At 37.2% G+C, this 13,937-nt stretch overlaps 1 protein-coding gene across 2 annotated transcripts in view; it reads left to right on the top strand.

The window, feature by feature from the left end:
• MPP7 (MAGUK p55 scaffold protein 7) overlaps nt 1–13,937 on the top strand; it is a 210,770-nt gene that overhangs the window by 110,754 nt on the left and 86,079 nt on the right. For both annotated transcript variants that reach the window (XM_078450316.2, XM_078450315.2), the window contains exons 6-10: nt 7,759–7,840; nt 8,378–8,463; nt 12,371–12,445; nt 12,657–12,853; nt 13,343–13,407. In XM_078450316.2, coding sequence (XP_078306442.1) covers nt 7,759–7,840; nt 8,378–8,463; nt 12,371–12,445; nt 12,657–12,853; nt 13,343–13,407 — 505 coding nt within the window. The remainder of the gene's footprint in view (nt 1–7,758; nt 7,841–8,377; nt 8,464–12,370; nt 12,446–12,656; nt 12,854–13,342; nt 13,408–13,937) is intronic.

Here is a 13,937-nt window from a genome sequence, read left to right as displayed (position 1 = left end):
TCATAGCCGTTTGTGATTATTTTCTCATCTATAAAATATGGATGAGCAGAGACTTGGATTCAAGGTGGTGGTGTAGGAAGATTCTGAACTCCTTCCTTCCCATGAATACAACAAATACACAACTCCATATAGAATAATTTGAAAAAGACTAGAAAACTGGATGAACAGAGCCTCTATGATAAAGGACAAAAAGGACAGCATTGGATAGGAGAGGCAGAGACACCAACTTGCAAGAAAAACAAAAAACAACACACACACATACACACACACACACACGGTAGGTGCAGTGATCCACAGTCAAGGAGGATCTCAAAAATACAGAAGTTTTCCTGGAGTGAGGGGTTTGTGCTCCAGACCAGGCACCCAGCCCCTTAAATCCTGCATGAAAGAGATGAGCCCCCTAAATGCCAGGCTTTGAAAACCAGTAGGGATCATGTGCAGGAAAATCATAGAACTGTAGGGAAGGGAGAGCCTGCTCTTAAGGGCTCGTGTGCAGACTCACTCACCCCAGGACCCAACACAAAAACTCCGATTTGAAAAGCACCTAGACCATATGCGAAGGAGACCCACTTACTGATCTTAAAGTGCTTGCCAGCAAGGCGGGAAGCTTTTGGAACTTTCCCCAGGGACGGAGTCACAAATACGACAAATATGACGGTGCCATGTTTGTGACTGCATCTACTTTGTTAAAGGTGGTGAAGGTGGAAGTCATTTTGGAACTTTTTCTCTAATCTGCTGGAGCTGAGGGGTGTGCCCAGCCAGGAACCCTGCCAATCCCCACACTGTGATTGTGCGTAACAGCTGGGCCAGGCACTAGTCCCGCCCACCCCTTGGCCACAGTGCAGCCAGTGCCACTCAGTGCAGCCATGCATCACAGCCGGCTGTGCACCAGCCTGATACATTCTTGCATCGCAGACGTAGCCCTGCTGCAGCAAACAGGTTCATAACATACCACACAGGGGATGCTTCTTGAGCACCTAGCTCTGGCTAGAAGGGATTGAACTTCTGGGCTCCACATGACTCTCCTTTGAAAGGTCACTGCTTCAATACTAGGAGAGGTGATTGATAGAAATGAGCACACAGAGTCAGGCAAAATGAGGAGACAGAGGAAAATGTTCCAAAAACAAGAAGAAGACAAAATATGAGACAGGGGCATTAATGCCATAGAGATAAGCAATATGTCTGATAAAGAATTCAACGTAATGGTCGTAAAGATGCTCACTGAACTCAAGAAGATTGGATGGGCACGGTGAGATCCTCAACAAAGAAAATCTAACAAAATTCCAAACAGGAGTTACAGAGCTGAAGAATACAGAACTGGAAAATACCCTAGAGCAGTTCAGCAGACTGGATGAAGCCAAAGATCAGATCAGCAAGCTGGAAGAAAAAGCAATAGGACTCACCCACACAGAGCAGCCAAAAGAAAAGAGAAAAAAAAATAAAGGTAACTTAAAGAATATTTGAATCAATATCAAATAGAATAACATTCACATTATAGGGGTCCATGTAGAAAACAGGGCCAGAAAACTTACGTCAAGAAATAATGGCTGAACACTTTTCTAATCTAGAGAAGAAAATGGACCTACAGGTCCATGAAGCCCAGATAGTTCCAAATAAGAAGAACCCAAAGAAATCCGTATCAGGACACATTATAAATAAAATGGTGAAAGAGAGAATCTTATAAGCTACAAGAGAAAAACAACTTCTTATATCAAGGGAAACCTCATAAGGATATCAGCAGATATTTCTGAAAAAACTTTGCAGACCAGAAGAGAGTGGCATGACATATCCAAAGTGCTGAATGGAAAAAACTTCCAACCTAGAAGTTTCTACTGGTAAGTTTAGTACTCACATTTGAAGGACGGATTAAGAGTTTACGTATAAGCAAAAGCAGAAGTTGTTCATCGTCACTAAACTGGCTTTATAATTAATGTTAAAGGGACTTCTCTAAACTGAAAAGAAATGGCATTAAGTAATAAAAAGAAAGCATAGGAAAGTAAAAATGTTGCTGGAAAAGTAAATATATAGTAAAGGTAGTGGATCAGTCATTAATAAGGCAAGTGTAAAGGTTAAGATACAAAATCAATAGAATTAACTACAATAAAATAAATAATAAAAACTACAATAATTAAAGGAGGCACAAAATAAAAAGGTGTAAAGTGTGACATAAGTATAAAACATGGGAGGCAGGAAGAAAAAACGTAAAGTTTTAGAGTATGTTCAAGTTGCTGTCAGAACAGACCATTATATACACAGGAAGTTCTAGGTGAACTTCACGGTAACCACCAGGCAAAACTTACAGTAAATACACAAAGGGAAATGAGAAAGGAATCTAAATGCAATGTAAAAAGGAAGAGAGAGAAAAGAAGAGAGGAATAGAGAGGAACCCTGAGAACAGCCAGAAAGCAATTAACAAAATGGTAGCAAGTATGTACCTGTCACTAATTACTTTAAATGTACGTGGACTAAACCTTCCAGTCAAAAGACACAGAGTGGTTGTATGGATAAAGAAAACAAGACACATCTGTATGCTGCCTATGAGAGACTGACTTCAGAAGTAAGGACACACATAAACTGAGAGTGAAAGGATGGAGAAAGATATTCCATGCAAATGGAAACAAAAAGCTGGTGTAGCTATACTTATAGCTGACAAAATAGACTTTAAAATAAAGACTTATAGTAATAGGAAAAAAGGGCATTACATAATGGAAAACAGTCAATCCAACAAGAAGGCATAACATTTATAAATATATATGTATCCAGCATAGAGGCACCAAGATATATAAAGCAAAGATTAACAGGGAGAAATTGTCAGCAATACTAGTAGGGGACTTAAAACACCCCGCTTACATCAGTGGATGCATTATCCAAACAAAATCCATGAGGAAACAGTGGCTTTGAACAACACATTAGACCAGATGGACTTAATATGTACAGAACATTCATTCCAAAAAGAATAGAATACACGTTCTTCTCAAGTGCACATGGAACATTCTCCAGGATAGATTACATGTTCGGTCACAAAACTTAGTGAATTCAGGAAGATGAAATATCAAGCATCTTCTCCACCCACAATGGTGTTGTAAAATCAGAAATCAATTACAAGAAGAAAATTGAGAAAACCACAAAAATGTGGGGATCAAACAACATGCTACTGAACAATCAGTGGGTCGTTGAAGAAATCAAAGAAGAAATTGAAAAGTACCAAGTGACAGAAATGAAAATAGGAACACCACAAACCAAAATTTTCGGATTTAGCAAAAGTGATTCTAAAAGGGAAATTCGGAGTAATACAGGCCTACCTCAATAAACAAGAAATATCTCAAATAATTGAATTTTACACTCGAAGCCCAAAGTTAGTAGAAGGAAAGAAGTAAAAAAAAATCAGAGCAGAAATAAATGAAAGAGACAAAACAATAGAAAAGGTCAATGAAACTAAGAGTTGGTTATTTGAAAAAAAGTAAGTTGACAAACCTTTAGCTAGACTCATCAAGAAAAAGATTAAAGTAAAATCAGAAATGAAAGGTGTTACAACTAACACCACAGAAATATAAAGAATCATGAGACTATGAACAAATTATATACCAACAAATTGGACAACCTAGAAGAAATGGAGTCCCAGAAACATACAATTATCCAAGACCAGTCATAAAGAAATAGAAAATCTGAATAGACCAATTACTAGCAAGGATATTAAATTAGTAATCAGAATTTCTCAACAAACAAAACGCTAGGACCAGATGGCTATACAGATGAATTTCATCAAACTTCCAATGATTTAATCTGTATATTTTTTAAACTCTTACAAAAAAACTGAAGAGGAGGGAGTACTTCCAGAGTAATATTATCAGGGAAGCCTTACCCTGATACCAAAACCAGACAAGAACACCACGCACACATACACACACAATTACAGGCCAATATCATTGATGACACTGATGAAAAAATTCTCAACAAGATATTAGCAAACTCAGTTCAACGATACATTAAAAGGATCATAAGCCATGAGAAAGTGGGATTTAGTCCAGGCATCCAAGCATGGTTCAATGCCCACAGATCAATCAACATGACAAACCACATTAACACAATGAAGAATAAAAATCATATCTCAGTAGATGCAGAAAAATCATTTAACGGTATTCATTTATGATACAAACTCTCAACAGAGTAAGTAAAGATAGAAAATACCTCAACATAATAAAGGCCATATATGACCCACAACTAACAACATACTCAATGGTAAAAAGCTGAAAGTTTTTCCTGTAAGATCAGAAACAAGAAGAGGATTGCACATTCTTGCCACTTTTCTTCAACACAGTGCTGGAAGGCTAGCCATAGCAGTTAAGCAAGAAAAAGAAGACCTCCAATCAGAAAAGAAGAACTAAAGCTATCACTATTTGCAGATGATCTAATACTATATATAGAAAATCGAAAAGACTGCACCAAAAACTGTTAGAACTAATAAATGTACTCAGTAAAGTAGGAGGATACAAAATTAACAAAACAAATCTGTGGCATTTCTGTACACTAATAATGGATAATCAGAGGAATTAAGAAAGCAATCTCATTTAAAAGTGCATAAGAAAAAAAAAATACCTAGGAATAAATTTAACCAAGGAAGTGAAAGATCTGTACACTGAAAACTATGACATTGATGAAAGAAATTGAAGACACAAGTAAATGGAGAGAGTCCATGCTCATGGACTGGAAGAATTAATATTGTTAAAATGCCCAAACAACCCAAAGCAATCTACAGATCCAGGGCAGTCTCTCTCAAAATTCTAAGGTCATTTTTCATGGAACTATAACAAATAATTCTAAAATTTGGAACCACAAAGGATCCCAAACAGCCAAAGCAATCTTGAGAAGAAGAAAGCTTAGGGGATCATGCTCCTTGACTTGAAATTATACTACAAAGCTATAGTAATCAAAACAGTTTGGTATGGGCATTAAAAAAGACACACTGATCAATGGAATAGAATTGAGAACCCCAAATTAAACCCACACATGCATGGACAGTTAATTTAAACAAAAGAGCTAATAACATGCAGTGGAGAAAGGGGAGTCTTTTCAATAAATAGTATTGGAAAAACTGGACAGCCACATGTAAATGAAACTTGACTACTGTCTTGCTCTATACACAAAAATTAACTCATAACGTATTAAAGACTTGAATCTAAGACCTGAAACTGTAAAATTACTAGAAGAAGAAAACATAGGTGGTAAGCTCCTCAACATGTGTCTTAGCAATGTTTTTGTAGATCTGACTCCAAAGTCAGGGGAAACAAAAACAGAATGAATAGGACTACATCAAACTCTGCACCTCAAAAGAAACCATCGTTGAAATGAAAAGACAACCTACTGAATGGGAGAAGGTTTTTGCAAGTCATTTATCCGATAAGGGATTAATATGCAAAGAACTCATACAATTAAAAAAAAAAAACAACCTAAACAACACAATTAAAAAACGGACAGAGGATCTGAATAGACAGTTTTCCAAAGAAGGCATACAGATGGCCAATAGGCACATGAAAAGATGTTCAACATCACTAATAATTAGGGAAATGCAAATCAAAACTGTAATTGACATCACCTCACATCAATTACAATGGGTATTATCAGAAAGACAAGACATAACAACTGTTGGTGGGGATGTAGAGAAAAGGGAATCCTTGTACACTGTTGACGGGAGTGTAAATTGGTGCAGGCACTATTGAAAAAACTCTGGAGATTTCTCCATACTCTTAAAAAATAAAGAATAGAACTATCATATGATCCATCTATTCCACTTCTGAGGATTTATCTGAAGAATATAAAAATGCTGATTTGAAAAAGTATACGCATTCCTATGTTCATTATAACATCGTATACAATGGCTAAGATATGGAAAGGACCTAAGTGTCCATTGGTGGATGAATAGGTGAAGAAGATATGGCATATACGTATGCATGCGTACACACACACATACACACACATATCCACAGTGCAGTATTACTCAGCCATTAAAAAGGAATGACGTCTTGCCATTTGTGACAACATGGATGGACCTTGAAGGTGTTATACTAAGTAAAATAAGTTAGAGAGTGACAAATTATCATATCATTGTATTCATATGTGAAATTTAGAAAAAAGCAAATGAACAAACAAAACAAACTCATAGATACAACACATTGGTGGCTACCAGAAGGTTGGGGGTGGGGACAAAATTGGGTCAATTATATGGTGATGGGTGGTAACTAGACTTATAGTGGTGATCACTGTGTAGTGCATACAGATGGCCAATTATGATGGTGTATACTTGAAAGTCCTATAATGTTACTTGCCAGTTTTACCTCAGTAAAAAAAAAAAAAGAAAAAATTGGTTAAAAAAAAAAAAAACTCCAAAAAAATGGGTAATTAATCTTAGGTTATCAGACCCTTTTGCTATTAGCCATACTTTGATGAGAAAGTTGGAGATATTGTTAAGGAAAATTAAAGTTTATTTAATCATACCAGTTTTATTAAAAATATTACATTTCTAGTCATCTTAGCTCTAAGTAAACTATTTAAACAAAGGCAAAAATTACCATTAATTGGTGGGTCTTTATGGGTTTGGTTTTTATGATTGTGGAGAGATGCTCATTCAAGTCTTTGGATTTGAATGGATGCTTGGTGATGAAAAATGCCACAAAATACTCAGATTACTTAATTATTTGATTTTTTTTACTACTATTAGATATGCATGTGATAGCTGTCATATAAAATGTACTTATTACAAATGGATTCCTAATTTTGTTTACATAACTAATTTTTAACGATATAAACATGTTTACTGACCTGTGGGAAAATTCCACTTTCTTTTTCAGGGTGTGAATTCTGCCGTCACCCAATGTGCATCTTTTTATCTATGTGATGCCATGTAGAACGCTTTCCCACACCAATGCCAGTTTCTTAGAAGGAAAGTCATAAAAAGGTGTTCAAAGTAACCATTTGTGCTTGATGTTCTTATAAGTAGCATTCAATTAGCTTCTGAACATCCATAAATGAAGAATTTCTGGACTCTTTAAAATTGTTTCCTAATCTTATGCCAGAATGTTGGTTCTGCTTGTTCTTAGCACAGTCCTAGTACATAAAGACCTTGGAGTAACAGATCTTTCTTCCATTAGTTTATCTTAGCATTAGGTAAGGAATACGACTAATTTTGGAGTTCTTCTCTCTCTCTCTCTCTCTCTCTCTCTCTCTCTCTCTCTCTCTCTTTCTTTCTTTATCATTATGTCTGAGTTCCTTTGCTATAATGCTATTATAGAAGTATCACTAAACTAAAAGCCAGATGGCCTGGGTCTTAGTTTTCTAATTTTGATGAGATTTTTGTATTCACTTAACCTTCTCACTATGGCCTCCCTTCTTCATGGGGTATTAGAAGGACAAAGTGAAATGAGCCAATGCTGTCAAGGGGAAAAAACAAATAGTGTTCAAATATAAAGTAGTATAATGGAAAGAGGAGATTTCTACTTTTCATAATGTTGAAGAGCTTACAGATTTGAAAAATCTTTAAATTGTGCTGAAAACCTTACATGATGTGTCTGATTGAAAATCTGTACCAAGTCACGAGTGCTTTGTAAGATAAAGGGGCATGATGTCTCTTTGTCCTGCCTCATACCTTTAATTTTTTGTAATTGCTTTCACTTTTTCCAGATGAATATTCTTATTTCTGTCTCCTTTCCTACCTCCCACTACGCACCTTTACCCACAAGTACTTTTTGTTCTTTCTTTTAAAAGGGAGCCACCATTAAGAAAGACGAGCAGACGGGGGCCATTATTGTGGCCAGAATCATGAGAGGAGGAGCTGCAGACAGAAGTGGTAAGGGTTTCAACACTAGGCGCATGGACAGGCCATGGTGCATTTCATGGGCAACATCTCCAACATGTAATTAAGAGGCTAAATGATCTTTGGATGTAATCCATCAAAACAAGGAATAAGAAATTTTCTTCTGTTGAACTGTGGGAATCTGTTGAAATAAACGATAAATCTCATTCTGCTTTACAGTTACATGGACTTCTGAAGCTATAGTAAGATATGCTTCAAGTGTTTCTCACTTGAAAAGTACTACTGAAAGTGTGCAGCCTTTAAAACAAAATACAGATTCTTTTATTAAATGAAAATAATGTACATTTCCAGACAAAGACCAGGATGCTGATGTCTTGTCTTTTGCCAGAATTATAATGTGGTAGCCTTTGGTTCTGCTGTTTAGAGGCACAGAATCTGAAACCTGAGAAGCATAAAGGTCTCCTCAAATGTATTGAAGGAACCAAACAATGCTTTAAGTATAGATACAATTGCAAATTGCAGTTCTTTTGTAGGTAAGTCTGCTAATTCCCCAAATTTGCTACTTCTCAGGTCTTATTCATGTTGGTGATGAACTTAGGGAAGTGAATGGGATTCCAGTCGAAGATAAAAGGCCTGAAGAAATAATTCAGATTTTGGTAAGCTGAAATTTGTTTTAAAACTGCAATAAAAAATGAAATTGAATCAGTATGTTTCAGACTTGGTTATAAACACAGGATTTGGATTTGGCAGTCTAGAGTTCAAATCCCATCTTCATTACTTAATTCCTGTATGTCCTTGGAAAATACCTTAATCTTTGCATTGCCTCAGTGTTTTCATTTACAAATGAAAATAAAAGGTAAATATCTCACTGGAGTGTTTTGAGGATTAAATGAGCTAATGTATGTGAAGAGTTTATTACAGGGCCCATCCCAAATGAGGTACTTAACAGAGGGCATCTACTCTGTTGTTGGTGACGTATTTTTCTTTACCCTTTTTCCATCGACATGGCCAGACGGTAGGCTATGCTTTCTAGGCATATAAAACAGTGAAACTAACTTAGATGTCCTGTGAAATCTAAAACGAACAAAATTATTTTAGGCCTTGACAGTGTAAATTCTCCAGTTCATTTGTAAGGATAAAATGAAGGGAGACTGTCTCTGTTAACGTATGAAAGCATAAACATACAGAAATAGAGTTTAGTATCTTCAAACAGACCTCCATATTTTTGAAAATTTTATATATGATTAAGATAGCATTTTAAATCCATGGGAAAGCTGTGAAATCCTTTTATAAATGTTATTGGATGAATTGATGATTCAGTTAGAAAAAATAGTTCCTGTTTTACACTACACGCAAAAATAAACCCCAAAGAATTAAATATTTAAAGAAATCAGGGGTGCCTGGATGGCTCAGTCAGTTAAGCATCTGATTCTTGATCTGGACTTAGGTTATGATCCCATGCTGAGTGTGGAGCCTGCTTGGGATTCTCTCTCTCCCCCACTCTCTCTACCCACCCCCCCCCCAAATAAATAAATTAACTTAAAAAAATAAAAAAGGAAAGAAAGACTTTTTAAACTTGATGTGAAATTCAAACAGAAAAATAATTGCTGTGATTACTAGAATTGAACCCTTCCTGTACAGAAGAAGATGCCATATATAGCTTGAAAGACACATGAGACTTGAGAAAAATATTGTCAGTGTATGTGACAGAAGGTATTTTAATGTGTAGAGAGTTCATAAAAATCAATAAGAAAACATAGAAAAATTTATAAAAGAAAACATGGTGTCTGAAAAATATGGGATTAGAGGGCTTTAAAAACTCGATAATGGCTACAGTCAGTCAGATTCTGGGGACATAGATGCATACTTATATGCTTCTGGTAGTGGGATACATTTAGTAAATCCTTTTGAGACAGCTATCTGAAACTATCAACATTTTTAAATTTACATATCCTTAATCAAGAAATTCAGTTTTTGGAAATAACCCTGAGGACTTAATTTGGCAAATGTATTATATAAGTAAGATTTAAAACATATTTAGAAATAGCAGGAAGGCTGCATTGATTGACTAATCATTCACCCGTATGGTGGATTACGATGAGACCATCACCATGGCCGATAGACGGGTGTGACTTGGTAACACTAGGAACTGCTTATGGTGGTTGAGCCCTTAAAGGTCACTGTTCTAAGGGCATTGTATACACACACACACACACACACATACACACACACACACACATACACACACTAGTAGAATGGGAAGGGATCATAAAGAAGACTTGCTTTCTCTCTACCTATGCAGTTCAGTATTATATGAATTCCTAATAAGATTTGTGAATTCTTGGGGCACCCGGCTGGCTTAGTAAGTTAAGTAGTCCAACTCATCTCATGGTTCGTGAGTTCGAGCCTCGCATCGGGCTCTGTGTTGACGGCGCACAGCCTGCTTGGGATTCCCTGTCTCCCTCTCTCTGCCCCTCCCCTGTTTGCTCTTTATCTCTCTCAAAATAAACATTTAAAAATTTTTTTAAAAAGATTTGTGAATTCTTTTATGGTAAGCAATAACAATGATAATGCCACTTTGAAATCACTCCTGTTATAAAATTCTGATATTTGTACTGTTAAAACCTCACTTTACTTGAGTCTCTGTGCTGTGCTGGAGCTGGCTCTGTACATTTGCACGACCTGAGTCTATGTGGCTTTTCCCAACTTGACTTAGGTACGTCACGCTGGTAAATGGAAGCTGGCTGTCTTCCGTGAAAATTGGCAAACAATACAAATCAGGGCCTTTTCTTTTCTTTTACACAGCAGAGCCCTGGTTTATGAGCACACCATTGACAGTAAGCCTCAGAGATATCCCCCCATTCTCCTGTCTCTCCCTCCTTCCTGCCTCCTTCCTTTCCTATCTGCCTCATGCTGTCTTCCTCTTTGCTTTCCTCCCTCATTCTTCTCATATATGTGCCAGATATTCAGTGCTGTCACAGAGCTGACAACTTAGCAGGGATAACAGATGTTAAGAAATAATTGCAATAGACCTACCCTATGACCCAGCAATAGCACTGCTAGGAGTTCACCCAAGGGATACAGGAGTACTGATGCATAGGGGCACTTGTACCCCAATGTTTATAGCAGCACTCTCAACAATAACCAAACTATGGAAAGAGCCTAAATGTCCATCAGCTGATGAATGGATAAAGAAATTGTGGTTTATATACACAATGGAGTACTACGTGGCGATGAGAAAGAATGAAATATGGCCCTTTGTAGCAACGTGGATGGAACTGGAGAGTGTGATGCTAAGTGAAATAAGCCATACAGAGAAAGACAGATACCATATGTGTTCACTCTTATGTGGATCCTGAGAAACTTAACAGGAACCCATGGGGGAGGGGAAGGAAAAAAAAAAGGTTAGAGTGGGAGAGAGCCAAAGCATAAGAGACTCTTAAAAACTGAGAACAAACTGAGAGCTGATGGGGGGAGGGAGGGAGGGGAGGGTGAGTGATGGGTATTGAGGAGGGCACCTGTTGGGCTGAGCACTGGGTGTTGTATGGAAACCAATTTGACAATAAATTTCATATATTGAAAAAAAAAGAAAATATTTTGAAAAAAAAATAATTGCATAAATGATTATTTAGGTACAGTTACAATAAAGGCTAAAAAGAGGAATAGACAATGACATGAGAGTATATTAAAGGGAGACCTGTTCTCATCTGACATGGTCAGAAAAGAATTGCACGTATTGTTTTTGCTTGCCTTAATGAAATTAGAATGGATGTCTTTTTACCTTTTTTTTTAAAAAAAAATTTTAATGTTTTTACTTATTTTTGAGACAGAGAGAGACAGAGCATGAGCAGGGGAGGGGCAGAGAGAGAGGGAGACACAGAATCAGAAGCAGGCTCCAGGCTCTGAGCTGTCAGCACAGAGCCCGATGCGGGGCTCAAAATCATGGACTGCGAGATCATGACCTGAGCTGAAGTCAGACGCTTAACCGACTGAGCCACCCAGGCGCCCCTCTCTTTACCTTTTAATTAAGCTATTACATTTGGTATTTTACTCACTGACCAGAATTTAATAGCACTGGATGTTCTTCATTATTTTTTTCTGATGAGCCTTGCAGCTAATATATATACAATTGAATCATGTATTTATAACTGCGTTGCTGACAGTTCAGGTATTTTGACCCTAAAAACATGGATGCCGATACTTAAATGTAATAGCCTGAACCTTGCACATCATCTGTTCTCACCGTATAATATTGTCTGTAGAAGGCACTGTGCATATTCTGTGTTTCTATGAAGTTGCTCAACATGGATGGTAATATGTTCATTGGCATTTGAAAAGTGCACAGGAAGTAAATGTGGATTTGGTGTTTCATGTTTTTTAACTTGACAAACTTGAGTGCTTTCTCATATTACAGGAATTTCTACAAAAATAGTTTCCTCAGTTTGGTTTAAGAGTAGAAACCCCAAGCTTGTAAATTTTCAGAATCATTCCATTTTCTACCTTTTTTGCCTGCCTTCTCCTTGGCTCTACAAGTATTCTGATAAGTCTTTCCTCTGTTATCAGGCTCAGTCTCAGGGAGCAATTACATTTAAGATTATACCCAGCATCAAAGAGGAGACGCCGTCTAAGGAAGGCAAGGTAATCATTACTTAAGAAGCTTTTGGGTTTGTTTTGTGGGGCGGGGGGCGGGCACTAACGTTTTTCCTTCTAATACATATCCTCTTTGTCACAGCAAGTGGATTTTAATAATCTCTTTTTTAAAAAAACGTATTCTTAAATCAAAGGAGAATGTTGGCCCCTCCACATTTATTTTTGGTATTTACTCCTTTTAAATGAAACTTTCTTCCAGATGTTTATCAAAGCCCTCTTTGACTATGACCCTAATGAGGATAAAGCGATTCCATGTAAGGAAGCTGGGCTTTCTTTCAAAAAGGGAGATATCCTTCAGATTATGAGCCAAGATGATGCAACATGGTGGCAAGCGACACATGAAGGTGATGCCAATCCCAGGGCAGGCTTGATTCCCTCAAGGCATTTCCAGGAAAGGTGAGCAACTGGTGCGCCATTACTGGGCTTTTGCTTCAAGTGACCTTTTGTTCTCTGCAAAATATCACTCGAGGATAGTTGTGATAAAATAAGCACTGAAACCTTGCTTCGGAATCCTTTATCCCCCCCCCAGGTTTGGGTTTCTGTTTTGTCTAACTAAGTATGAATAATGACCAAAAATAACACGACAGTACCGGGGTCATATTCGGTTTTTGTTATGAAGCAAATGGAAAAATAGCACATTAATATCCGAAGCTGTACTGATGTGAAAGATGGAAAAAGAAGAAGAGTGATTTGGGAGTGGGGAGGATTTCTAAAACTTTGGAAGTTAGAGGACTCATTTTTTAAATTTGAATAGATTGCATTGTGTCCATTTTTCCCCTGGCTTCCCGCTTTTTTTTTTTCCTTGGGACTTTTAATATTTTGGTGTTATATTAATCTTGGATCTGTACTGAAAATTGATAGGCATTGACCTTCTTTTTCCCCCAGGAGATTGGCTCTGAGACGACCAGAAATATTAGTTCAGCCCTTGAAAGTTTCCAACAGGAAATCATGTAAGTTTGTTAATAAAAATGCAGAGTAACCAAATCTTGCTGTTTATTTTTGACTATTAAAGCAGGTGTTTGTGGTAGAACGAGAGCTTATATTGCCCTGTGATAGCTTTGGGGTCATCGTTTCATGGCCGCCAAACAAATAAGAAATTCATAGTAGAATATTGAAGTGAATCTTTGGAAGAGAGGGGTGTTTGCAGTGTTTATAATAAACCCATGGCTCACACTTTAAGAAAATAACTACTACTCTCCTTGGCTCCTGAATGTAGGTGTTTTTCAAATGTCACCTGAAGTGCAACTCTTTGATTTCTCCCAAGCTGGAAGGTTTGGGGAGGATACTTATTGGTCAAATTAGGGGGAGGAAACCCACCACTTTCTTGGGCACAAAGGCTGTTGTGCCTAAGAACAGTTGTTCTTCTTTCTTCCTTGCTTATCCAGAAATCACAGGAACTCTGACCTTTAACCTGCCTGTTTGGAGTTGTTACGAGACTAGGTTAAAACAAAATAAGAGCAGAAAAAGGACGAGGTAGGAT

Source organism: Panthera onca, chromosome B4, assembly GCF_046562875.1.
Source record: "Panthera onca isolate mPanOnc1 chromosome B4, mPanOnc1 haplotype 2, whole genome shotgun sequence".
Classification (NCBI taxonomy): domain Eukaryota; kingdom Metazoa; phylum Chordata; class Mammalia; order Carnivora; family Felidae; genus Panthera; species Panthera onca.
The sequence above is the reverse complement of the archived record's forward strand: the minus strand, read 5'-3'. Positions and strand labels throughout refer to the sequence as shown.